Consider the following 27,921-nt stretch of genomic DNA (forward strand, 5'->3'; position numbering starts at 1 on the left):
ACAGTCAGCAACAGGGATCAGTATACTGGCTGATGAAATATTTTGGTCTTTTCCCTACTAACTCTAGGTTGTGACTCGAACGCTGGAAGGCATATAATAGTCTTTATTACACACATAGGATACCTTTTACATGCCATATGTCTACCAAGTGTAGCCGTTCAGTGTCTCAATTGTTTACACAGAGACCTTATATGTGAAATTATTCAGTGTCATTTATACTGGGACATTTTAGAGGGTAGTGATTTGTTATTGTGTATTTTAAATGATTTTAAATGTATATGTGTTCTGCGCCACTATTGTAATATGAATAAAAATTTCTATATGTATTTGCACAAATAAGGTCTATGACGGATATTATTTGGTCATTCATGTAAAGCTTGGTGCCTTATGTGTACTCTTAATGGAAACGGCGTGATGAGAAAAAAATTCCAACCACCAAATTTACGTTTTTTGCTTGCCGCCACATTTCTTTAAAATGCAATTACAGGTGATCAAAACAGCGCATCTACACAATAATAGTTTAATTAAAAATGCCACCTCATGACATAAAATATAAGCCATTAAAATGAGACCGCTATGTGTCTTGGAAAATGGCAAGAAGAATGCTATTATTTGGTACCTACGAAATTGTATAAATGTGCGGCACCACAATGACATGTCAGTTTTACCATATAGTGAACATGGTAAATAAAAGACCCCAAAACAGTAATTTTTGCAATTTTACTGCACTTGGATATTTTTTTCCCATTTTCCAGTACACTATATGGTAAAACTAATTGATTCATTCAAAAGTACAACTCGTCCCACAAAAAAAAAAAGGGGGATGGCTTTTGTAAGAGCGAGAGGAAAAAATGAAAATGAAAAACGGAAAATTGCTCAGTGGTGAAAGGCTTAAGGATAGTGTTGAGCCACCCCCCTAGTGTTCGAGTTTGGTTTGGTTCGTCGAACGGCGGGTATGCTCTGCGAACGTTCAACGAACACCTTCGAACCCCATTGAAGACAATGGCAGGCAAACATAAATACATACAAACACATTATACATGTACACATACAGTTAATAAACATTGCCATTATACTTACAGGTCCCCGCGACGCGTCCTGCACTCTGTCTCTCGCCGTTTTTTTTTCCAATCATCGCTGTGCCCTCCCGGTAACCAGCACTGATGATAGGACCTTCCGTGACGTCGTCATAGCATGTGACCAGTCACGTGTCTATTATCTAATTGGCTACAGACTGGTCACATGGCTAGACGTCATGCTAGGTCCTGCCAGTGCATCTCTCCGGTTCGCGGTACTCGTTTGAGCATCTCCGTGTACCGGCGAGATGCTTGGGCACATGCTTGGCTCCTCGTTCCTGCATGTCAGCGCTCTTTACAGAGTCAGCCCACATGCAGGGACTGGATGCCACAGCCGGTGAATAGCGGCACCGGGAATAAGGTGATCGGAGATCACTGTTGCTATAGTAACCCGCCTGTCAGATTACTATAGCAACGGTGGCAGCGGTGACGTCACCGCCTACAACCCGCAGCCTCTGCTCACTCACTGAGTGATTAGACTGCACGGGAGCAGCAGCGTCTTCCTCCCATGCAGTGCTGTCTGATGTAGCAGAGCTGCATGGGTTGAAGGAGAAAGAAGACAGAAGACCAGGATCGTGGAGGGGTGAGAGGGAGTAATAAACATGGAGTCTCTAAGTGTGTATGTGTATTTATTTCTATTAAAGTATTTTTTTCTCTGTGTGGTGTCTTTTTAACCCTTTATTGGAGATTCTTAATGGCCGGGTCAATCTTGCCTGATATTAAGAATCTCTGGCTTAATACTAGCTAGTTAAACAAAGCTAGTATTAACCCATTATTACCCAGCGAGCCACCCATCACCAGGGCAACTGGAAGAGTTGGATTCAGCGCCAGATGATGCGCTTCTATGAAAGCGACATTTTCTGGGGCAGCTGCGGACTGCAATTCGCATCAGAGGGGCCCAGAAAGCTCGGGCCAACCTGTGCTGCGGATTCCAATATCCAGCTGCCTAGTTGTACCTGGTTGGACACAAAAATGGGGCGAAGCCCATGTCGTGTTTTTTTATTTTTAATTGTTTCATGAAATACTTAAAAAAAGTGCTTCCTTATATTTTTAGTTCCCAGCTGGGTACAAATAGGCAGCTGGGGGTTGGGGGCAGCCCGTAGCTGCCTGCTGTACCTGGCTAGCATACAAAAATATGGCGAAGCCCACGTCATTTTTTTGGTGGCCAAAAAACTCCTGCATACAGTCCTGGATGGAGTATGCTGAGCCTTGTAGTTCTGCAGCTGCTGTCTGCTCTCCTGCATACACTAGTGAATGGAGCATGCTGAGCCTTGTCATTCTGCTCCCCCTGTCTCTCCCTCCAGTATACAGTCCTGGATGCAGCATGCTGAGCCTTGTAGTTCTGCAGCTGCTGTCTGACTCTCCTGCATACACTAGTGGATGAAGTAAACTGAGCCTTGCAGTTCTTCTCCCCCTTGCCTCTCCATCCAGCATACAGTCCTGGATGGAGGATGTTTAGCCGTGTAGTTCTGCAGCTGCTGTCTGCTCTCCTCCATACAGACAGACAGCATCTGCAGAACTACAAGGCTCAGCATACTCCATCCAGGACTGTATGCAGGAGTTTTTTGCCCCCCCCCACCCCCCAAAAAAAAATTACGTGGGCTTTGCCATGTTTTTGTATGCTAGCCAGGTACAGCAGGCAGCTACGGGCTGCCCCCAACCCCCAGCTGCCTATTTGTACCCGGCCGGGAAGCCCTTTTTTTAATTATTTCATGAATTTCATGAAATAATTAAAAAAAAAAATGACGTGGGCTTCACCCAATCTTTGTGTCCAGCCAGGTACAACTAGGCAGCTGGGGATTGGAATCCGCAGCGCAGGGTGCCCAAGCTTTCTGGGCACCCCTGCTGCGAATTGCAGTCCACAGCCGCCCCAGAAAATGGCGCTTTCATAGAAGCGCTATCTTCTGGCGCTGTATCCAACTCTCCAGCTGCCCTGGTGACGGGTGGCTCGCTGGGTAATAATGTGGTTAGGGCCAGCTGTATACTATCAACTGGCCCTAAGCCCGAAATTCATGGTGTCACACCAATATTAGACATGGCCACCATGAATTTCTAATACAGATAAAAAAAAAAAAACAGCACAGAAAAATATTTTTATTAGAAATAAAACACAACACAATTAGTGACTCCATCTTTATTGAAATAAAGAACCCCCCTCCGCAGTAATCCTGGGTCAAGGGTCCCGCGCATCACATGACACAGCAGCTGATTGTATAAACTGCTTTTATACAATCAGCTGATGCATCAGTGCAAAAAAAAAACTACACAAAAAAACCCCAAAATACTACTGTCCGACAGCAGCAGCTGATAGTTTAGCCATCCGGGCGGTAAAAAGCCGGCCTCACCGCTCGACTTTTAGTGTCAGCTGATTCCGTCAGGTGACCGCATCAGCTGGTCATCGCCAGATCTGAGAGAGTAAAGCCTGCTTTACACCTTGCAATTAAGCATAGGATATCATATGCGATCGTACCCACCCCCATCGTATGTGTGGCACGTTCAATTTGTTGAACGTGTCGCACAAACGAATAAACCGCCGTCACACGTACTTACCCTTCCATATGACCTTGATGTGGGCGGCGAACATCCACTTCCTGGAGTGGGAGAGACGTTCGGTGTCACATTGACGTCACGCGGTAGCTGGCCAATAGAAGCGGAGGGGCGGAGATGAGCGGGACGTAAACATCCCGCCCACCTTCTTCCTTCCGCATTGCCGGCGGGAGCTGCAGGACGTAGGTAAGATCTGTTGATCATTCCCGGGGTGTCACACACTGCGATGTGTGCTACCCCAGGTACGATGAAGAACCTCAAGTTCAATTTTTAGGAAATGAACGACGTGTGTGCGTGCGATGAACGTTTTACCGTTCAATCGCAATCGCACGTAAATGTTACATGCTACAATGTAACTTACGATGCCGGATGTGCGTCACTTACGACGTGACCCCGCCAACACATCGTAAGATATATTGTAGCGTGTAAAGCGCCCTAAAGAGAGAGAGAGAGAGAGAGAGAGAGAGAGAGAGAGAGAGAGAAGAGAGCAATGCAGCCTCATTCCGTGAACTACTCCGATTTTAGAGGTGTGTCCCGCGGCTCACAGCTGATGTCCGGCTCCTCCACTCAGTACATAATTCAATTAAATTAGAATTATAAATAAATAATAATTATAATTTAAAATTAAAAATAAATTCAATTAAATTCTTTACCGGGACGGCCGGGAATTGAACTCGTGAACTAATTCTCCTTAGGCAGTAGCTCTACCCATTGAGCCACTGCCTCTAATGAAAAGCATAGGAAGATTTGGTAATCTTGACCTCTGTATTGCAGTAGAGAATCCAGAAGTGGATTATTCAGCTACAAAGAGGAGAGAGAGAGAGAAAAAGAGAATGAGAGAGAGAAAAAGAGAGAGAGCGAAAAACAGAGAGAAATAGAGAAAAAGAGAGAGCGAGAAAAAAAGAGAGAAAAAGAGAGAGAGAGAGAGGGAGAGGGAGAGAGGGAGATCACACGCAGGCACTACCTGAGTGAAGTCTCCGGTGACAGCGCGGCTCACGTCAGTTGCTACGTGGAGCTGACACAGAGCGCTCGTGTTCTACATTGCTCCCGGTCAGCTTCATGTAGCAGAGGTGAGAGCGTCGTGTGGATTACTTCAGACCTGGAGGTGTTTGGGGATTAATAAACAGGTAAATGAGGGTTTTTTTTGTCTTTTATTCCAAATAAAGGATTTTTCGCTGTCTGTGTTTATTTACTTTCACTTACACGTTAATCATGGATCTCGGGCAGACGCCTGTCATGATTAACCTAACCTTATTACCCCGATTGCCACCACATCGGAGCAATTCGGGATGAGCCGGGTAGAGTCCCGGGACTGTCGCATCTAATGGATGCGGCAATTCCGGGCGGCTGCTGGCTGACATGGTTAGGGTGGTGGGCTCCCCATAACGTGGCGCTCCCCATCCTGACAATACCAGCTTTCAGCTGTGTGGCTTTATCTTGGCTGGTATCAAAATTGGGGGGACCGCAGGTTTTTTTAATTTATTTATTTATTTTACTGCACAATATAGACCCGCCCGCTGGCGGCTGTGATTGGTTGCAGTGAGACAGCTGTCACTCAGTGTTGGGGCGTGTCTAACTGCAACCATTCATGGGCGCTGGTGGGCGGGGAAAGCAGGGAATACCAGATTGAATACTGAGCGGCAGCCATTTTCAAAAGAGGAAAAGCCACCGGAGCTTTGTGACAGCCGTGCAGCGCCACGCCCATGATAGGAAAGAGAGAGGGATTGTGCTGGGGACGTAGGACGCATGCAAATACACAACGTGCGCACATAGCCTTACTGTGAAAAGCCACACTTTTGGTGATCGAACCGTTATCGAACGGTAACTCGAACGGCCGAACTTGAAGCGAATCGTTCGAGTTCGTCGAACAACTCTAACACCGCCCACAATCACTCGAATTTGAAATTGGCGAATGGTTCTCATCGAACATCGCTCATCTCTACTTAAGGATACAGTGGAACCTTGGTTAACAAGAACATTCTGTTCTGGGAGTGTGCTTGTTAACCAAGTTACTCGTTCAGCAAAGCAAGATTTCCCATAGGAAATAATTGCATTGCAGACAATTCGTTCCACAACTTGTTAAATGTCCCATCCTGGTCCCCTATTGTGCCATTCCACACATGCACAAACACACACACACACACACACACAAGCACGCACACACACATATTATGCTCACTTTACCTTCCGTTCCCTCGCCGTCTCCTGAGACTTGCTGTTCACTAGTACGGGCTGTGTATTGGGTTACCATCACGACGAGGGCGGAACTTCCGCACCCAGAGCGCTGACGTCAAAGGCAGGAGCCGTTTGCCTCTGATTGGTCAGAGCGCTGCCTTTGAGTGACAGCCGAAGTTCCTGCCTCGTCGCCATGCTTGCCGATACACTTCCTGGAGCGGTGAATTACAGGACCCAGGAGGCCGGCGATGGAACTGAAGGTACACATTATGCTCACCTCACCTTCCGTTCCATCGCCGGCCTCCTGGGTCTTGTAGTTTGCCGCGAGGATTCCTCTCTCATCGTGATGAGCCGGCGAACTACAAGAACCATGAGACTGGCGATAGAACGCAAGGTAAAATGAGCATAATACTGTATGTGTGTGCGTGCGTGTTTGTTTGTGTGTGTTTGTGTGGACTGTAAGAGCGGGTCAGAGTGCGGTGGATGTACGGAACCGGAAGTGTTTGCGGTGAGGATTTTGCTCGTACAGCAAAGATTTCTCGTAAACAGAGTTACAAATTTACAGAAAGCTTTGCTTGTTAAGCGAAATTCTCGTTAACTGGGTTAGTCGTTAAGCGAGGTTCCACTGTATTACTTTTAAAATAGCTAGTAAAGCGGTTACCGGCATCCCTGCACTGTCCTGCACCCTTTCCAAAGTGGGAACGCAGGCACACTTACCCTCATTGCCACGAAGCAGTGGCTTCAGTGTCCCCAGTCCCTGCCGCTATCTCCTGGGAGTGAATTTAGAGCGCGCGCACCTATTTTAATGGACCAGTGTGACCTAACCCGAAAGTGACTCTGAGCCTATGGCTGAGAAGCAATAGGTATTTAGCCTCTTACCAACATTGGACGTACTGGGTACGTCCTAGATCATGTTGGTGTAATCACCACCGGCTGCTGTGGTGAGCCGGTAGTAATCCCTGCACATGTCTGCTGATTTCACATGTCTACTGCATTTATCTACGTCATGTCGCTATCATGACTTAGTTCCTGTTACAGCCGGCAGAGCACTGTAACAGTAACGCTGCATTTCTGCTGATCAGAGCTGTGCAGCTTTGATCAACAGAAATGAACCAGCGATCAGACTGCTGATCCTTATAGTCTCTGAGGAAGACTAGTAAAATAAAAAAAGTTTTAAAAAATGAAAACAAAATAAAAAAAAACCCTAAAAGTTCAAATCACCCCCATTTGCCTCATTGACAATTCAATGGTTAAAAAAAATAATAAAATATACACATATTTGGTATCGCTGAGTTCAGAAATGCCCGATCAAAATATAAAAATTAATCCGATCGGTAAACGGCATAGCCGCAATAAAATTCTAAACGCCAAAGCTACGTTTTTTTGGTAGTCCCACATTTTGCGCAAAATACAACAATAGGTGATCAAAACATAGAATTTGTGCAAAACGGTATCGTTAAAAACGTCAGCTTGAGACACAAAAAAATAAGTGGTCACTGAGCCCCATATCCCTAAAAATGAGAACGCTACAAGTCGCGGAAAATGACGCAAAAAGTGTACATCTATTTTGGGACAAACGTCTGAATGTTTTTTTATCCCCTCAGAAAAAATAAACCTATACATGTTTTGGTATCTGCGAACTTGTACCGACCTGAGACATCACACCGACACATCGGTTTTACCATATAGTGAGTAATAAAATAGCCCAAAAACAATCATACAATCGCACTTTTTTTTTGCAATTTTTCCGCCCTTAGAATTGTTTTGACGTTCACCAGTACACTATACGGTAAAACTTATGGTTTCATCTAAAAGTACAACTAGTTCCTGAAAAAACAAGCCTTCATATGGTAAGATTGTCAAGGAAATAAAAACAAGTTACGGCTCTCGGAAGAAAACAAAAACTAAAAAATATAACGGAAAATCGCCCGGGGGTGAAGGGGTGAAGGCATCCTACCCCTATTGGACGTGCCTGGGCAATGCGTTGCTAGTTGTCAGGTCATGTTCCGTTTGCTGAGTCTTCTGCAGTGTGTTCTAACTAGTGATGGGAAATCTAGTTCATTTTGGTGATTAGTTCACCATGAACTAGTTCACTGAAAAGATTAGTTCAAAAGATTAGTTCATTTAGTTCAGTATTTCTCTGACCCTATCCTGTGAGGAGCTGACAGGAAATGCATCATGTGACCTGTGAACTAAATGAACTATATGAGCTGCTTAACTAAGTGTATTGAGAATGAATCAGGACAGCCTAGTTCAGTCTGATGCATCTCACTGAGCCCAGCAGCGCCCACTGTGGTAGTGTAAAGTACTGACCCATAATGAATGTGTATGAGGGAGCTGAGAAGCAGTTCAGCAGCCACCATTTTGAGAACAGAACATGAGCCAGTGGTAAAGATTTTAGCAAGACTGATCTAGGCTACAGGAGGCCGATCCTCTACAGGAGGCTGATCTTATCACACAGACAGGTGAGGGGCATGAACCATACACAGAAACTCTCTCTCCCTCATACACACATATGAGGTGTGTCTGTCTACTCTGCAATTTCAGTTTTATTAATATTATTATTACTATTATATTTGTATTTGATGTGTGGTCTAGTGTTTTACTACCTCCTTTTCCAGCATCAGGAGCTATAAAGAGCCAGTGTGAGAGCAGGAGCCTCCTGGAGCTGTAGAGGATCACTCTCTGTCTCCTCCCACTTTCTGTTTAGTTCATAATGAACTAATCTCTGTCAGGATGGTGAACTAGATGAACTAGTTCACTCTGAGGAGTAGTTCATTTTGAACTACTCACTCACGAACTACCCATCACTAGTTCTAACACGTGTCTGTTTCCTTGTATCCGCTGTACCTACTGCATCTATCTAAACCAACTGTGCTTGCAGGACCTGTCATATCTACTGCACCTGTTGTATCAGCCGTATTCTCTGCACTTGTCTACAGTAGCCGTATGGTCTGTACCCGACAACATCAGTGATAGTCAGTATCCAATCTCCGACTTCCGGGGCCAACTGTTGCAGTACAGGGACTACCTGAAGTAGCATCTGGCAGCTACCTCCCAGCACAAACCTATCTTCACTATCAGAGGCTCTGGTGAAGAAGAGGTAGTCGCTTAGCTACGCACCTCGTGGCTGAGCCAGTGTTGTGGCCCTGTGGGTCTACTCCCACAAGCATCACAGTTTGCTTAGGCCATGGATTTTGCCAGCTCCAGTACTGCTCAGCTCGCAGGTATGCAGTAAAAAATAGCACATCAACAGGAACAGCAAGACTGGATCCTGACCTACTTGCAGTCAGTGCACACCCACTTGCAAACCTTGACACTGTGTCCCCTGATCCTATTCCAGCCGTAGTCGCCACCCCAGCAGCATATCTAGCTCCAAGTTACGGTCCTCATTGGTCTGCTTCTCTGCGGTTTGATGGCGACCCCAGGCAATGCAGGGAATTCATAAACGAGTGCCCTTTGCACTTTGAACTTTTCTCTCATCAGTTTGTTTTGGACAGAACCAAAGTCGCCCTTATGATGAAACACATGACCGGTGAGGCTCTTGATTGGATCAATCCATTATAGGAGAGAAGTGATCCTGTTATCCTGGTCCTGCAAACTACAAAACTGGGTCGAGTATCCTCTACAGCATCTTCACTCCTTAGTTTTTGCCATGGAATTCTCACTGTTTGTCAGTATGCCATCCATTTCCGCACCTTGTCCTCCAAGCTAGGCTAGAATAATGAGGCGCTGGTGGCTGCATTCTGGGAGGATCTGTATGGAAGGATCAAGAATGAACTGGCTGACCGTGATCTGCCTTCTTCCCTGGATGACCTGGTATCACTGGCTATAAGCATAGACATCAGGTTCCAAGAACACTCCAGGAGAAGTGAACCATGAGTGGAAATTGTTGTTCCTGGCCCCTACCTTCTAGAGACCAATCATGCCATGATCCGCGATTCCCGTTGCTCTCCCTGAGCCCATGGAAATAGTTTGTGTGAACCTGGCACAGCCTCGTCAGGTAAACCATTGCACAAAAGAGGGATGCTCCTACTGCGGAGATCCTACTCACCTAATCTGTTTCGGTCCTTTGAAACGGGGAAACTCTAAAGCTCAGTGTCCGTAGCAAAGTTTACCCTGGGTGAGAGCAAGTCTTCTCCATCTTGATCCATATCTGTGTCCGGATCCTGTGGCAGTGCCCGATTCACTAAGTTGGCCTATCTATCTGGACTCCGGTTCCCCTGACGTCATACAATAGGCCATTATAGATCGGTATCAGATTCCCATTCCCATAGACCGGAGATTAACAGAAAGTTCTCCTTCGTGGATGCTGCATCCTCCAGAGCTGGTGCGGTCCTCACGCAGAAGTTGGGTTTTGGTAAGAAGGTAAGCTACGGCTAGAGGTGGGCGGACTCAAAGAAAACCGGGACCGGTGGGTGCCTGTTACCTTTTTTTTTTTTTTTTAAACCCAGTTCCAATCCGGAATCCGGTTCCCGTATAAGTCTTTGGGGATCCGAAACCGGAGATTAAACATGTTGGTAAAAGGGATGAGGAGATAGGAGAGGGTGCGGTGTACTCACCCATGCGATGTCATAGCGGCAAGCTGCTTCCAGGTCTCTCATTCACTTCCAGAGCAGTCTTCTTTGAATACACACTGCTTTCCCCGCCCACCGGTGCCTGTGATTGGTTGCGGTCAGCTGCGCCTTCCACACTGAGTGTCAGCTGACTGCTTTCATTCACAGGCACTATGGTTGTCTATATCGCAGGCTGAGATCAGAGAGCACCGGATGCAATATGCTAATGACCCTCAGCACAGGCTCTGCTGCGAGGGTGGTCCGAGTGCCATGTGACTGTGACCCGATCCTGCAATCCATTGTCAGCCTGTGCATATATCGTATTGCATTTGAATAACATCCGAGTGCAGTCCGATGTTTATCTCGCACCCACAGACTTGTATGGGTGCAAGTGATAGGAGACTCGCAGACAGGCCGGTGTTACACTTGCGTGTGACTCGCGCGAGTATTAAGTCGCATCACCCGGCACAGCCTGCCACTCTCTGGACAAGAGCCTGCATCTGCATGTATATCTATGCAGCTGCATGCTCGTGTCCGGAGAGTGGAAGGCCGGGTGATGCCACTTAATACTCGCGCGAGTCACATGTAAGTGTAAAGGCCGCTTTACACGCAGCGACATTGCTAACGAGATGTCGTTGGTGTCACGGAATTCGTAACGCACATCCGGCCTCGTTAGCGACGTCGTTGCGTGTGAAATGCAGGACCGTTAAAGATCAAAAATACTCACCATATCGTTGAACGTTGACACGTTCTAATCTCAAATATCGTTGCTGCTGCAGGTACGATGTTGGTAGTCGTTCCTGCGACAGCACACATCGCTATGTGTGACACCGCAGGAACGAGAAACATCACCGTTCCTGCGGCCGCCGGCAATGAGGAAGGAAGGAGGTGGGCGGGATGTTACGGCCGCTCATCTCTGCCCCTCCGCTTCAATTGGGCGGCCGCTTAGTGACGCCGCACGGACCGCCCCCTTAGAAAGGAGGCGGTTCGCCGACAACAGCGACGTCGCTAGGCAGGTAAGTACGTATGACGGCTGTTAGCGATGTTGTGCGCCACGGGCAGCGATTTGCCCGTGACGCACAACCGACGGGGGCGGGTGCTTTCACCAGCGACATCGCTAGTGATGCTGTGTGTAAAGTGCCCTTAACACCAGCCACAATCGCAGCATGCTGCGATTTTTTTCCTCAGTCAGATTAGGGCTGAGGTAAAACTTAAAGATGTGAGCTGCAGCATTGTTTTACACTCGTGCGAGTCATACAGTACGTCAGTGTAACTCTACCCGTATAGTTAAAAAAAAAAAAAAAAAAAAAAAAATTGGCGTAGGGTCCCCCCATATTTTGATACCAACACAAATAAAACCACGGCCACAGGCTGCAGCCCCAGCCCTGCACTCATCTTGGCTGTGTGTCAAAATAAGAGGAACCGCATCAATATTTAAAAAAAACAAGAAAAAACAAAACAAAACAAAGTGCGGTTCCTCCAATTTTGATACCAAGCCAAGATAAAGCTTGACAGCTGGGGGTTGGTATTCTCAGACTGGGGAGCGCCACAGTTATTGGCCGCCCACCCAGCCTAAAAATAGTAATCTTCAGCCGTCCAGGATTGTCGCATCCACTAGATGCGACAAGCCCGGAGCTTTACCACACTCTTCTTGTTGCCCTGGTGTGGTGGTAGTCGGGATAATGAGTGATTAATAACAGCCCACAGCTGTCACTAAGCCCTAGGTTATTGATGGCAGGTATCTGAAACACCCTTCATCACTAATCTGTAAGTGAAAGTAATAAACACAAACACCGAAATAATGCTTTATTTGGAATAAAATACAAAAAGCACCCTCTTTCACCCCTTTATTAACCCCCTAAACACCCTGCAGGTCAGACGTAATACACACAAGGTCCCACATCAATTCCAGCTCTGCTACATCCCAGTCAGAGCGACTGACCATAGACCATGTGTTACGCTCACCAAGGGGCGACGAGCATCCGGGGGTGGACCCACTGGACCATGCACCGGACTCCCCTGAAGAAGCGACCAGCAGCGAACCTCTATACAGGGACTGTGTGGTGCTTTCCCCAAAGGGCCTAAATGCACGGCAGCCAGGGACCAGAAGCGATAGTCTCTTTAAGACCAAGTACAGTCTTTTAGACATCGATTCCGGTGTTTCCTGATGAGGCACAATAGAGATGGTACTGATGCGTCGTCACAGCAGGCATGACCCAGGTGTGGGGCACAGGTGTGGCGTCCACAGCAGGTATGGCACGGGAATGGCACAGGTGTGGCATCCACAGCAGGTATGGCACGGGAATGACACAGGTGTGGCATTCACAGCAGGTATGGCACTAGGATGAGACAAAGGTTAGGAATGGGTAGCAGGTGCAAAGATACAATACAATAGCACAAAGGGGCCTGGTTACTAGCAACGCACTATAAGCAGGTTTGCTCAGGCGCCTTCTGTCAGGGAAGGCGAACTTAAATACCCTTTAAGTAACAGGTGACCTCTGAGCTTACTTCCAGGTAATGGGACGCTACCACTTTAAGAAAGGGGACGTGGCCTCGTGCGTGGCCTAAGATCACTTACTGCAGATCTGCAGGTGGCTTGGAAGCAGGAAGAAGCCGCAGCAGACTCTGGAGCAGAGTGCACGACCCAGGAGTGAGAGGGAACCACAGCAGGACCTGAATCAGGAGCAAAGCCACGGGGCAGGTGAGGGGAAAGACGCCGCCGCCGGAGGCAAGGAGCGAGGGCATGCGTGGGAGCCACGCTAGGACTGGACTGGTGCAGATGAGAGGAAGAGCTCCCCCCTCGGGACCTGGCAGGGACGGGCGTTACACCATGACTGCTCGGTGTGACTGCAGAGAATCAATGAGCCGCGATGCGCGATAACTGATTGCAGTCAGACGCGGTCACACAGGCTGGGGGCACGTTTGACTGCAACCAATCACAAAGGCCAGTCAGACGTGGACAAGCAATAATGAGCGGAGGCCGCTGGAGCAGCGTCCAACCACGTGACAGCTGTGTACAGCTGCAACGGAGCCTAGGTAAGTATGAAGCGCTCGTTTCATTCTTATTTTTTTTGTTATTCCTTTTTTTTTTTTTTTTTAAATTTCTCGAGTGCCAGATTAAATATTCCAGGCCCGGCACACAAGAAACTTTAAAATCACGCAGATCTGGCCTTTTACAGTCCGGATCTGCCCATCTCTACCTGCAGCTTCTTACCCAAGGCTTTTTCTGTTCCTAAGTGCAACTACTGATTTCTAACCTGAGAATTGTTGGAGATGAAGAGGTCTCTGGAGATGTGGCAATACCTACTGTCAGAAGCATCCCGTTGTCATCTACAGTGACAACAAAAACTTGGCCAATCTACAGTCGGCTCAGAGGCTGAATCTGCGCCAAGCCTGATGGTCCCTGTTCTTTACCCACTTTGACTTTGTTCTACATTTCTGGCTGGCAAGAATGTCACTGCAATGCACTCTCCAGGTCATTCTGTCGGCCGACAAGGAGGAAGCGCCTCACTTCATGATTGAGCCCTTCAAGATGCTCATGGTAGCTCCAGTAAGCATGTCTTGGATACTACCTGGAAAGAAGTTCATGGCGGAGGTGGATAGGAAGAGTGTGTTGCAGTGGGGTCACTGCACTAAGTTGGCCAGTCACGCCAGTCAGAAGAAGACAACTCTGCTCATCTCACAGCACTACGTGTGGCCAATGCTGAGTAAAAATGTTGTGGAATTTATCTCAGCCTGTCCCTCGTGTGCCCGCAATAAGACCCCTAAGAAGCTGGGTGACTACTACCTAGATCTGTGCTATCTGCTCCTTGGCAACACATAGCTATGGACTTAATCACCGCCCTGTTGGTGTCCTTTGGTTGACCCATCATGTGGGTAGTAGTAGACCATGTTCTCTAAGGTTTCCCACTTCACTCCATTGTCCAGTCTTCCTTCTGCTCCTGTGCTCGCCGAGCCCTTCATCCAGCAAATCTGAATGGCCTTACTCTCCACATTATGTCCGACAGAGGAGTCCAATTTACATCTTGTTTCTGGAGGGCTACCTGAAAGCTGCTAGATGTCACTTTGAACTTCTCATCGGCCTACCATCCAGAGCCAAACGGCCAAGTGGAGCGGGTTTACCGGGTCCTGAGAAATTTCCTGTAGCTCTTCAACGAACACCACAGCAATTGAGTCAAGATTCTCCTATAATAATCATGTGAGTGAATCATCTGCTAATTCTCCATTCCTCATGCTATAAAGACAGCAGCCCAAAATCACTCTCCATGTGCCTATTACCTCTGTCAACCTGGCAGTTGATGTTCTTATCATGAAATGGCATGCGGATAAGAGATGGTTGGATCCTCCTTTGTTCTATCCCAGAGACAAGATGTGGCTCTCTTTTAGATATGTCTGCCTCAAGATGACTTCTTACAAGTTGGGCCCTGCTTTATTGGTCCCTTCTAGGTGTTTAAAAAAATTCAATACCGTGTGCTATAAGCTGAAGCTTCCGGCCTCCTTGTGGATCCCCAACTCCTTCCATGGGTCTTGTCCTCACGACTGTTGTCCTGAACCGCTACTTAAAAAAATTCTGGTTACCTGCCTTCACCGGTGAGTGCGGAAGATGTCTTTGAGGGAAAAAGTAATCATTACCATGAAAAAGGTGAAAAGGTAAAACCCTCTTTTGGTTGATTGGAAGGGGTTTGGTCCTGAGGAAAGAACATGGGAGCCAAATGAGAATATTAATGGCCCTTGTCTCCTGAAGAGATTTTTTGCAGGTCTCCTGGGAGCACTCTTACAGCGATTGCACTTATTTTTAAAGGGCCAGCATGCCCAGACCTGGAGGCACTAGGTATTTAAGGCATCCTCTCCCTATTAGAGGTGCCTAGACAATGTGGTCTATCCTTACAGACGCGTTGCTAGTTGTCAGGTCACGTTCCATTTGCTGAGTCTTATGCTTTGTGTGCCAACATATGTCAGTATCCTAGTATCCGCTGTACCCGGTGGACCTGCTACATCTATCTATACCAGCTTGGCCTACCGTACTTGTTACATCAATCTATCTATCTAAACCAGCTGTGCCTGCCAGACCTGGAATATCTGCTGCAGCTGTTGCATCAGCCATATCTACTGAACATGCCTACACCAGCCGTCCAGTCTCCACCCAACCACATTAGACACTGTCAGTATCCTATCCTTGACCCCTGGGGCCATCTGTCGCAGTACCTGGACTCCTTTATGTAGCACCTGGAGGGTAGCTACCAGCACAGGCCTATCCTTACCATCAGAGAACCTAGTGAAGATGAGGTAGTCGCTTAGTTATGCCCCTACAGGTTGAGCCAGTCATGTGACCCAGTAGGTCCTCTCCTGCTCGCACCCACAAGCATAACATAGCTAAAAAAATTGCAAGTTATATAAATTGTAATTATTTACTAAAACAAAACCCGTTTACAGTCTAAGGGGCACTTTGCACACTGCGACATCGCAGGTGCGATGTCGGTGGGGGTCAAATTGAAAATGACGCACTTCCGGCATCGCATGCGACATCGCAGTGTGTAAAGGCTGGATGATACGATTAACGAGCGCAAAAGCGTCGTAATCGTATCATCGGTGCAGCGTCGGCGTAATCCATGATTACGCTGACGCGACGGTCCGATGTTGTTCCTCGCTCCTGCGGCAGCACACATCGCTGTGTGTGAAGTCGCAGGAGCGAGGAACGTCTCCTACCGGCCTCACTGCGGCTTCCGTAGGATATGCGGAAGGAAGGAGGTGGGCAGGATGTTTACATCCTGCTCATCTCCGCCCCTCCGCTCTGGTTGGCCGGCTGCCGTGTGACGTCGCAGTGACGCCGCACGACCCGCCCCCTTAACAAGGAGGCGGGTCGCCGGCCACAGGGACGTCGCACGGCAGGTGAGTGTGTGTGTGAAGCTGGCGTAGCGATAACTTTCGCTACGCCAGCTATCACCACATATCGCTGCTGCGACGGGGGCGGGCACTATCGCACTCGGCATCGCAGCATCGGGCTGCGATGTCGTAGTGTGCAAACCCCGCCTAAGACTAGACCTCAGAACAGGAACCAGTAGACCATGATGTTCAACCTCTTTGTTCATTTTGCCTCCCGTATATTGTAATAATAAGCCACCAAATAATATTTTGTAGGACAAAATTATACAAAACTGCTTCTCAGTCAGTGGAAAAATGGAGGGTTTCCACAATGGTTGTAGCTGAAAGACTCATGATTATAAAGAGATATGGCTTCATAATCCAATCCAGCAAAATCCCAAAGCCAAAAATCCTCGATGCTTCTCAGCCTTGTAGTGGCCCACACACTGTTAGTGTCTACATGTTTGGCATTGCAACAAACTGCATCACAATTACATTTTGCGTGTCTCATGGAGCATAAACTGGGCACTAAAATGGCATATTGGCAATTTTAACTCTGCAATATCCACTGCATGTCAATTTCCAGAGACTGCCTGTGGGGTCAAAATAGTCATTTCGACTAAAGTAGAATATGGTAAATGCTATTTACGGACTATATGTTGTGGCATCACTATTTGTTTGAAAGGGCGTCAAATGCAATGTTTGATCACTTCTAATTCTTTTACATATTTTTTGAATTTCAGGGTTTTTTTTTTGTTTTGTTTTGTTTTTAAATAAACGGAAAACAAATCAACCTCACATTACAGCTAAGATAAAGTAGACTATGCCACAGAAAAAAAATGTCAGACACTGGGATCAGATTCAGCATTACAAAGGTGTTATCATGTAAAGTGACAGATGTCAGATTGGAGAAATGGGGCCTGGATAGGAGCAGAAAACTGGCTGCAGTGGAAAGCCATGAAATAAGAGCGGCTTTGGTACTAACTACTATAGAGAAAACTGTGACTATAGACAATAACACATCTACTAAAATGATCGCCCTCCACCCCCACAGCCTTCACCGTCAGTGATTTAGTAACTAGAGGTGACACATCTGGAGTAATTAGAGTATGTGACTCGGGGGCTCTCGGCAATCCAAACTATTGTAGGGGCCAATATTTTCTGTCATATGAGATTCTAGAAGAAGTATTACACATTTATTTTCTGGCCTCTTGGACTCAACAATGGACGGCTCCAGTACAAGTTCTTGGACATTTGTAGAATTCAGAGAAAATATTTTTCAGCCTCTTGAAGGTAAAAATATCAGAACTTTGTGTTAATTATTATCCTTTTTTTTTTTCTAATTACATTGTGGAAATCGTGTGTGTGGGCTGCCCGACCTCCGTGTACCCACTGTGGGATAATCCTAACCTCCCTCATATGTTACAGTTACCCTGTAGTAATGTGCCCATCTCATCCCCTGTAGTAATGCTCCCATCCTTGTCCCCTATAGTAATGTGCCCATCTCATCCACTGTAGTGATGTGCCCCATCCTTGTCCCCTGTAGTAATGTGCCCAATCCTTGTCCCTTATAGTAATAAGTGCATCCTGTCCCCTGTAGTAATGTGCCCATATTGTTGCCTGTAGTAATTAGCACATATTGTCTAGTGTAGTAATTTGTGCCCCATTCTTGTCCCCATCCTGTAATAACGTGACAATCTTGTCCCCCGTAGTAATGAACCCATCTTGTCCCCTGTAGTAATGTGTCCATCCTTGTCCCCTGTAGTAATGTGTCCATTCTTGTGCCCATCCTTGTACCCTTCTTTTAGCAATGCCTCATCCTGTAGTAAAGTCCCCTATTTATCTCACCTGTCCTCCATTTCCTCTGTGTTCTTTTTCCTGTGCCTTGTGGCCCACAGGACCCCTGATGATTTTGGCCCTATGCCGAGAGCCGCAGCCATCTTCGCTTTACTTCAAAAGATTGGTGATGTGTGGCAACAGGATCAATGGCAGACGCCGGCCAATCAGAGGCCAGCAGGTAACTTCATACAATGATGTCACCTGTTGGCCTCTGATTGACCGATGATTGCCATTGGTGAGGCTCTGCAGAGAGTTCCTGAGCTTGGTGGCGGCGATCAAAAAAAAAACCACAAATGGCTGCAGCCCTCGGCATAGGGCCACGATCGTTAGGGTGCCTGCAGATGGCAAGAAACTCAGACAGCCTGTGTGTTTGAGAGAGGAGTGTAACGTACTGCGTGGTATATAAGTACACCTCACTCAGGACCCTGATTAAAAAGGTACAGAGCACAAATTACCAGAGGCCGCATCCCAATCTATAATACAAGCTCCGGCCGCTGGTGATTCAACTAAAAATGCATGTGCGGCCCCCAGGACCATCTTTTCGGAGGCCGCACATGCAGTTCTAGTTAAATCACCGGTGGCCGCAGCCTGTCATATAGATCGGGATGCGGCAGCATGCCCTTGCCGCGCGTGTCAGCAAAAATGGCTCAGCGTGTCACCACGTGTCACAGGTTAGCCATCACTGACTTAGATCAACTACAAGATTATTATTTTGTTTCTGCCCCTGAGAGCAATCAATCGTTATTCACCTGGTGAACACGGCACCAAACTAAGAATCTAGGACGTCACCAGCAACATTACCCTCCGCTTTCTCTTAAGGGTCCACCATACAGATTAGATTCTTCTTCTCGTGATTTTCTAAGTTGTCTTCACATTCTACATACACTGTCATTTGGATTTACAGAATAGAGATCTGGGCAGCTAAGGGTTAACATCTTCTAATTTTAGTGGATGGAATAGATCCTACCTGTAAGATCTGGCTGATACAGATCTCACTCCAACACATCCAATGCCCAAAATAATGGGGACAGTTTTGGGTGGAGGAGCATGTGATGGTCTAGCAGCAGAATGGTGACCATTTGATATGGCAGGACTACAACCCTGATAAAGCAGCCACAGCCGGTGCCTGAGAAAAATCTGTGACTTCTCTGCATTTAGTGGTCACTACTCACCTGGGCGATTATCTGTAGGAATCTCCTCTTTACTCCGCTCATCACCCCTCACATATGTCTCTGTAGTATTAATATAGGGCAGGTCTTCACCCTGAAACAAATATTGTAGAAGTCACAGACAGATGGAGAAGTCCCATCTATGATCAGCTCTAATCCTGCCATCTCCACCGCTCTCATTACACAAGTATAACACATATAATACTGGAGGATAAAACAAGACTGAGCACAAGACCTTCACAGCGCGTCTACACATCATAGGGAGATTTCATGGCACCTTCTCTCCATCTACCTGATGATCCTGAGGAATATCGGGAGCTTCTTGTCCCCGTCCTCTTCTCCCACAGGACTGTAAACATCTCTCTGGTGTTGTCCTCTTACTGGATAGACCTGGAGGAGACACATACAGGGACTGAATTCATTCCTTACATACAGATAATTATAGGCCGTGTGTATTTAGTCCTGTCTATTACCTGGTGATGTGAGGGGCTGGGGAACCTCCATCATGACGTCCTTGTACAGATCTTTGTGTCCTTCTAAATACTCCCACTCCTCCATGGAGAAATAGACGGTGACATCCTGACACCTTATAGGAACCTGACACATACAATGATACCGTCACCCCCGATCCCTTCATAGCGTTACTGTATAATGTCCCAGCATTCCCAGCAGTGTCACCTCTCCAGTCAGCAGCTCAATCATCTTGTAGGTGAGTTCTAGGATCTTCTGGTCATTGATGTCCTCATGTATCGGGGGGTGAGGTGGAGGCCCCGTGATTGGGCTCAGGGGTCTTCCCCATCCCTCAGACACAGGGGCCTGACAGCGCTCACTAGAGGTCTTCTTCACTACTGTGTAATCCTGGTTATGGAGAGACACAGTTAAGAAATTCTCACTCCAGACATTTCCAGTGGTCCTCACCTCTCCAGTTCTGTCCATCTGTTATTCCCATAGATAAGAATGGTGTAATGTGACGTCATCAGAATCTCTCACCTCTCCAGTAAGCCGGAAGAGGATCTCTAGGGTGAGGTGTAATATCCTCTCCGCCATCTTGTCCCTGTCCATATCCATCCTTCACGGGGCAATCAGGAGAATTCTCTTCTATAGAAGATCTCCACTGAGAGGATCCGATATTGTAGGGACCTGAATGGGGAGAAGATGTGACGATGTAACATCATAAACAATCCGCTGTAATAATACAATTACTGGAGATACAAGAAATCTCCTTCACTATAGGGAAAACCCTGAGAATAGAACAAGATGGAGACGACATTTCCCAGTGCAGAGGCCGGAATATCAGCAGAACGTATGTGACCGAGACGATAGAGCCGCCGCCATTATATCTGAGGAGCAGAGAGGAACCTCCCCCACCCCAAATAGTCTCACAGAGCTGAAGGGGTTAATGCCCCTGCCCCAGTAATGGGGAATCTCCACACACCTCCTCCTGCAGAGCCGCACACTAGATATATGGTAGAGTCTAGATCCCAGTGGCCAGAAGGACCTCTGCTGACGTCACACCCATGTGACCGGCCTCTTGTGTGGGAGGAGCCTGTAGTTCCCGGCAGTCAGTGCGCAGTTGCGGTACAAGCAGCAGGATGTTTCCCATCTTCCCTGTTTTTGCTGTTTTTCTACCCCGAGGTGTGTGATATAACAGGAGGTAATATCTGATGGAGCTTATCATGTATGAGCCTCAGGGGGAAATAAAAAGGGATTGTAGGTCACCGTCTCTGGGTGCAATAGTGTGTAGCAGTAAGTGCGATGCTCTGACCGTGGGAAGGGGGAGAGAGAGGGTGCGATGCTCTGCCTGTGGGGAGGAGAGAGAGAGGGTGCGATGCTCTGCCTGTGGGAAGGGGGAGAGAGAGGGTGCGATGCTCTGCCTGTGGGAAGGGGGGGGAGAGAGGGTGCGATGCTCTGCCTGTGGGAAGGGGGAGAGAGAGGGTGCGATGCTCTGCCTGTGGGAAGGGGGAGAGAGAGGGTGCGATGCTCTGCCTGTGGGAAGGGGGAGAGAGAGGGTGCGATGCTCTGCCTGTGGGAAGGGGGAGAGAGGGTTGCGATGCTCTGCCTGTGGGAAGGGGGAGAGAGAGAGAGGGTGCGATGCTCTGCCTGTGGGAAAGGGGGGAGAGAGAGAGGGTGCGATGCTCTGCCTGTGGGAAGGGGGAGAGAGAGGGTGCGATGCTCTGCCTGTGGGAAGGGAGAGAGAGAGGGTGCGATGCTCTGCCTGTGGGAAGGGAGAGAGAGAGGGTGCGATGCTCTGCCTGTGGGAAGGGGGAGAGAGAGAGTGCGATGCTCTGCCTGTGGGAAGGGGGAGAGAGAGAGTGCGATGCTCTGCCTGTGGGAAGGGGGAGAGAGAGAGTGCGATGCTCTGCCTGTGGGAAGGGGGAGAGAGAGGGTGCGATGCTCTGCCTGTGGGAAGGGGGAGAGAGAGAGGGTGCGATGCTCTGCCTGTGGGAAAGGGGGGAGAGAGAGAGGGTGCGATGCTCTGCCTGTGGGAAAGGGGGGAGAGAGAGAGGGTGCGATGCTCTGCCTGTGGGAAAGGGGGGAGAGAGAGAGGGTGCGATGCTCTGCCTGTGGGAAAGGGGGGAGAGAGAGAGGGTGCGATGCTCTGCCTGTGGGAAAGGGGGGGAGAGAGAGAGGGTGCGATGCTCTGCCTGTGGGAAAGGGGGGAGAGAGAGAGGGTGCGATGCTCTGCCTGTGGGAAGGGGGAGAGAGAGAGTGCGATGCTCTGCCTGTGGGAAGGGGGAGAGAGAGAGTGCGATGCTCTGCCTGTGGGAAGGGGGAGAGAGAGTGCGATGCTCTGCCTGTGGGAAGGGGGAGAGAGAGAGTGCGATGCTCTGCCTGTGGGAAGGGGGAGAGAGAGGGTGCGATGCTCTGCCTGTGGGAAGGGGGAGAGAGGGTGCGATGCTCTGACCGTGGGAAGGGGGAGAGAGAGGGTGCGATGCTCTGCCTGTGGGAAGGGGGGGAGAGAGAGGGTGCGATGCTCTGCCTGTGGGAAGGGGGGGAGAGAGAGGGTGCGATGCTCTGCCTGTGGGAAGGGGGAGAGAGAGGGTGCGATGCTCTGCCTGTGGGAAGGGGGAGAGAGAGGGTGCGATGCTCTGCCTGTGGGAAGGGGGGAGAGAGAGGGTGCGATGCTCTGCCTGTGGGAAGGGGGAGAGAGAGGGTGCGATGCTCTGCCTGTGGGAAGGGGGAGAGAGAGGGTGCGATGCTCTGCCTGTGGGAAGGGGGGAGAGAGAGGGTGCGATGCTCTGCCTGTGGGAAGGGGGAGAGAGAGGGTGCGATGCTCTGCCTGTGGGAAGGGGGAGAGAGAGGGTGCGATGCTCTGCCTGTGGGAAGGGGGAGAGAGAGGGTGCGATGCTCTGCCTGTGGGAAGGGGGAGAGAGAGGGTGCGATGCTCTGCCTGTGGGAAGGGGGAGAGAGAGGGTGCGATGCTCTGCCTGTGGGAAGGGGGAGAGAGAGGGTGCGATGCTCTGCCTGTGGGAAGGGGGAGAGAGAGGGTGCGATGCTCTGCCTGTGGGGAAGGGGGAGAGAGAGGGTGCGATGCTCTGCCTGTGGGAAGGGGGAGAGAGAGGGTGCGATGCTCTGCCTGTGGGGAAGGGGGAGAGAGAGGGTGCGATGCTCTGCCTGTGGGAAGGGGGAGAGAGAGGGTGCGATGCTCTGCCTGTGGGAAGGGGGAGAGAGAGGGTGCGATGCTCTGCCTGTGGGAAGGGGGAGAGAGAGGGTGCGATGCTCTGCCTGTGGGAAGGGGGAGAGAGAGGGTGCGATGCTCTGCCTGTGGGAAGGGGGGAGAGAGAGGGTGCGATGCTCTGCCTGTGGGAAGGGGGAGAGAGAGGGTGCGATGCTCTGCCTGTGGGAAGGGGGGAGAGAGGAGGGTGCGATGCTCTGCCTGTGGGAAGGGGGAGAGAGAGGGTGCGATGCTCTGCCTGTGGGAAGGGGGAGAGAGAGGGTGCGATGCTCTGCCTGTGGGAAGGGGGAGAGAGAGGGTGCGATGCTCTGCCTGTGGGAAGGGGGGAGAGAGAGGGTGCGATGCTCTGCCTGTGGGAAGGGGGAGAGAGAGGGTGCGATGCTCTGCCTGTGGGAAGGGGGAGAGAGAGGGTGCGATGCTCTGCCTGTGGGAAGGGGGAGAGAGAGGGTGCGATGCTCTGCCTGTGGGAAGGGGGAGAGAGAGGGTGCGATGCTCTGCCTGTGGGAAGGGGGAGAGAGAGGGTGCGATGCTCTGCCTGTGGGAAGGGGGAGAGAGAGGGTGCGATGCTCTGCCTGTGGGAAGGGGGAGAGAGAGGGTGCGATGCTCTGCCTGTGGGAAGGGGGAGAGAGAGGGTGCGATGCTCTGCCTGTGGGAAGGGGGAGAGAGAGGGTGCGATGCTCTGCCTGTGGGAAGGGGGAGAGAGAGGGTGCGATGCTCTGCCTGTGGGAAGGGGGAGAGAGAGGGTGCGATGCTCTGCCTGTGGGAAGGGGGGAGAGAGAGGGTGCGATGCTCTGCCTGTGGGAAGGGGGAGAGAGAGGGTGCGATGCTCTGCCTGTGGGAAGGGGGAGAGAGAGGGTGCGATGCTCTGCCTGTGGGAAGGGGGAGAGAGAGGGTGCGATGCTCTGCCTGTGGGAAGGGGGAGAGAGAGGGTGCGATGCTCTGCCTGTGGGAAGGGGGAGAGAGAGGGTGCGATGCTCTGCCTGTGGGAAGGGGGAGAGAGAGGGTGCGATGCTCTGCCTGTGGGAAGGGGGAGAGAGAGGGTGCGATGCTCTGCCTGTGGGAAGGGGGAGAGAGAGGGTGCGATGCTCTGCCTGTGGGAAGGGGGAGAGAGAGGGTGCGATGCTCTGCCTGTGGGAAGGGGGAGAGAGAGGGTGCGATGCTCTGCCTGTGGGAAGGGGGAGAGAGAGGGTGCGATGCTCTGCCTGTGGGAAGGGGGAGAGAGAGGGTGCGATGCTCTGCCTGTGGGAAGGGGGAGAGAGAGGGTGCGATGCTCTGCCTGTGGGAAGGGGGAGAGAGAGGGTGCGATGCTCTGCCTGTGGGAAGGGGGAGAGAGAGGGTGCGATGCTCTGCCTGTGGGAAGGGGGAGAGAGAGGGTGCGATGCTCTGCCTGTGGGAAGGGGGAGAGAGAGGGTGCGATGCTCTGCCTGTGGGAAGGGGGAGAGAGAGGGTGCGATGCTCTGCCTGTGGGAAGGGGGAGAGAGAGGGTGCGATGCTCTGCCTGTGGGAAGGGGGAGAGAGAGGGTGCGATGCTCTGCCTGTGGGAAGGGGGAGAGAGAGGGTGCGATGCTCTGCCTGTGGGAAAGGGGGAGAGAGAGGGTGCGATGCTCTGCCTGTGGGAAGGGGGAGAGAGAGGGTGCGATGCTCTGCCTGTGGGAAGGGGGAGAGAGAGGGTGCGATGCTCTGCCTGTGGGAAGGGGGAGAGAGAGGGTGCGATGCTCTGCCTGTGGGAAGGGGGAGAGAGAGGGTGCGATGCTCTGCCTGTGGGAAGGGGGAGAGAGAGGGTGCGATGCTCTGCCTGTGGGAAAGGGGGGAGAGAGAGGGTGCGATGCTCTGCCTGTGGGAAGGGGGAGAGAGAGGGTGCGATGCTCTGCCTGTGGGAAGGGGGAGAGAGAGGGTGCGATGCTCTGCCTGTGGGAAGGGGGAGAGAGAGGGTGCGATGCTCTGCCTGTGGGAAGGGGGAGAGAGAGGGTGCGATGCTCTGCCTGTGGGAAGGGGGAGAGAGAGGGTGCGATGCTCTGCCTGTGGGAAGGGGGAGAGAGAGGGTGCGATGCTCTGCCTGTGGGAAGGGGGAGAGAGAGGGTGCGATGCTCTGCCTGTGGGAAGGGGGAGAGAGAGGGTGCGATGCTCTGCCTGTGGGAAGGGGGAGAGAGAGGGTGCGATGCTCTGCCTGTGGGAAGGGGGAGAGAGAGGGTGCGATGCTCTGCCTGTGGGAAGGGGGAGAGAGAGGGTGCGATGCTCTGCCTGTGGGAAGGGGGAGAGAGAGGGTGCGATGCTCTGCCTGTGGGAAGGGGGAGAGAGAGGGTGCGATGCTCTGCCTGTGGGAAGGGGGAGAGAGAGGGTGCGATGCTCTGCCTGTGGGAAGGGGGAGAGAGAGGGTGCGATGCTCTGCCTGTGGGAAGGGGGAGAGAGAGGGTGCGATGCTCTGCCTGTGGGAAGGGGGAGAGAGAGGGTGCGATGCTCTGCCTGTGGGAAGGGGGGAGAGAGAGGGTGCGATGCTCTGCCTGTGGGAAGGGGGGAGAGAGAGGGTGCGATGCTCTGCCTGGGGGAAGGGGGAGAGAGAGAGAGGGTGCGATGCTCTGCCTGGGGGAAGGGGGAGAGAGAGAGAGAGGGTGCGATGCTCTGCCTGGGGGGAAGGTGGGGGGGGGGAGAGAGAGGGTGCGATGCTCTGCCTGGGGGAAGGTGGGGGGGGGGGAGAGAGAGGGTGCGATGCTCTGCCTGGGGGAAGGTGGGGGGGGGGGAGAGAGGGTGCGATGCTCTGCCTGGGGGAAGGTGGGGGGGGAGAGGGTGCGATGCTCTGCCTGGGGGAAGGGGGGGGGGGAGAGAGGGTGCGATGCTCTGCCTGGGGGAAGGGGGGGGGAGAGAGGGTGCGATGCTCTGCCTGGGGGAAGGGGGGGGGAGAGAGGGTGCGATGCTCTGCCTGGGGGAAGGGGGGGAGAGAGAGAGGGTGCGATGCTCTGCCTGGGGGAAGGGGGGGAGAGAGAGAGGGTGCGATGCTCTGCCTGGGGGAAGGGGGGGAGAGAGAGAGAGGGTGCGATGCTCTGCCTGGGGGAAGGGGGGGGGGGGGAGAGAGAGGGTGCGATGCTCTGCCTGGGGGAAGGGGGGGGGGGGAGAGAGAGGGTGCGATGCTCTGCCTGGGGGAAGGGGGAGAGAGAGGGTGCGATGCTCTGCCTGTGGGAAGGGGGGAGAGAGAGGGTGCGATGCTCTGCCTGGGGGAAGGGGGGGGGGGAGAGAGGGTGCGATGCTCTGCCTGGGGGGAAGGGGGGGGGGGAGAGAGAGAGGGTGCGATGCTCTGCCTGGGGGAAGGGGGGGGGGGGGGGAGAGAGGGTGCGATGCTCTGCCTGGGGGAAGGGGGGGGAGAGAGAGGGTGCGATGCTCTGCCTGGGTGAAGGGGGGAGAGAGAGAGGGTGCGATGCTCTGCCTGGGGGAAGGGGGGGAGAGAGAGAGGGTGCGATGCTCTGCCTGGGGGAAGGGGGGGAGAGAGAGAGGGTGCGATGCTCTGCCTGGGGGAAGGGGGGGAGAGAGAGAGGGTGCGATGCTCTGCCTGGGGGAAGGGGGGGAGAGAGAGGGTGCGATGCTCTGCCTGGGGGAAGGGGGGGGAGAGAGGGTGCGATGCTCTGCCTGGGGGAAGGGTGGGGAGGAATGCAATGCTCTGTCTGTGGGGGAGTCGCAGAGCAGCACCCGGCGTCCCTGTTGTCTTTTCCCGTTAGAGGCATGGAGCGGGGGATAGATCCAGGAGGAGGGGATTGGAGCGGTCACTGTATATAAGGGAAGCCCATTGGATATTAAAGCTGGAGCCAGAGATCACAAAGGGCTGAATTCCACAATGATCTGTGACTGATACTGATGTGTTTATTAGCAGGTGATTATCAGCGCATTCATTATACACAGTTTATGGGAATTTGTGGCATTATTATTATTATTATTATTATTATTATTATTATTATTATTATTATTATTACTAATTATTGGTCATTTTTCTTTATAGAGTTCGGGGCAATATCGGCTCCACAGAGAATTCTTCCTCATCCACTGAATATGAAGGTTTCATCTATTGGAGAGAATCCCACAAGTGACATAAGAGGATATCTCTGTGTATACATTCTCTGCACTGTGTATTATATGGGGTGTACTTATATAATGTTTGTATTGATGCTTCTCTGTGTATATTCTCTGTACTGTCTATTATATGGGGTGTACTTGTATATTCCCTGTACTGTGTATTATATGGGGTGTACTTATATATTCTCTCTGTGCTGTCTATTATATGGGGTGTACTTATATAATGTTTGTATTGATGCTTCTTGTAATCTTCTATCATTGTAAGTTGTCATTTGCTGGTGTCTTGGTGATTTGATGATTCGGTGACGGTGTTTGTCCCCCCCCCTCAGAGGTTGTGTGGGTTTTATAAGTGGCCGCATTCACTTTGATATTGTCATGTAAGAGCAGTCATCTGTGTGAGACGCGGTGATGGACAGGGTGTCCTTTTTTTCCCACTGTCTAATAAAGTTTCTTTTAATTAAGCGGTTGCAGGATTTCCTCTCTTCTATGGGGTCTCATAGATGCTACCATCACTAATTTAGGACTTAGTGGCAGCTATGGGCTGCTATTAACTCCTTATTACCCCGATTACCATCACACCAGGGCAATCAAGATGATCCAGGTAAAGTGCTGGGATTGTCACATCTAATGGATGCAGCGATCCGGGAGGCTGCAGGCTGATATTTTTAGGCTGGGGGGGGGGGCAGCCTAATAACCATAGGCCTCCCCAGTCTGAGAATACCAGCCACCAGTTGTGAGGCTTTACCTTAGCTGGGTATCAAAATTGAGGGGACTGCATGCTGTTATTTTACTGTACAATATAGACGCACCGGCGGCTGTGATTGGTTGCAGTCAGACAGCTGTCAGTCAGTGTGGGGGTGCATCTGACTGCAACCAATCACAGCCACCAGTGGGCAGGGGAAGCCGTGAATATGTATGAGCTTAATGAGCGGCCCAGGAAGAAGAAGAATGAGAGGCCGCAG

The 27,921-nt window shown here is 50.7% G+C and overlaps 1 protein-coding gene and 1 long non-coding RNA gene across 3 annotated transcripts in view; one reads left to right on the forward strand and one right to left on the reverse strand.

Moving 5' to 3' along the window:
* LOC142312236 (uncharacterized) overlaps positions 1 to 27,921 on the reverse strand; it is a 78,560-nt gene that overhangs the window by 3,881 nt on the left and 46,758 nt on the right. Inside the window, exons 1-3 of one of the 2 annotated variants that reach the window (XM_075351150.1) lie at positions 19,698 to 20,086; positions 19,517 to 19,614; positions 19,228 to 19,318 (exon numbers count right to left, since the gene is read on the reverse strand). The exons of the other annotated variant lie outside the window; for it this stretch is intronic. Coding sequence (XP_075207265.1) covers positions 19,228 to 19,318; positions 19,517 to 19,614; positions 19,698 to 19,830 — 322 coding nt within the window. The 5' untranslated portion in view covers positions 19,831 to 20,086. Of the gene's footprint in view, positions 1 to 19,227; positions 19,319 to 19,516; positions 19,615 to 19,697; positions 20,087 to 27,921 lie in introns of those variants that run through there. 2 annotated transcript variants of the gene reach the window in all.
* Positions 20,795 to 27,420, forward strand: LOC142312281 (uncharacterized). Its single transcript, XR_012754345.1, has 2 exons — positions 20,795 to 20,878; positions 26,886 to 27,420. It is a non-coding gene; the product is annotated as an uncharacterized LOC142312281 (long non-coding RNA).

Source organism: Anomaloglossus baeobatrachus, chromosome 5, assembly GCF_048569485.1.
Source record: "Anomaloglossus baeobatrachus isolate aAnoBae1 chromosome 5, aAnoBae1.hap1, whole genome shotgun sequence".
NCBI classification, from domain to species: domain Eukaryota; kingdom Metazoa; phylum Chordata; class Amphibia; order Anura; family Aromobatidae; genus Anomaloglossus; species Anomaloglossus baeobatrachus.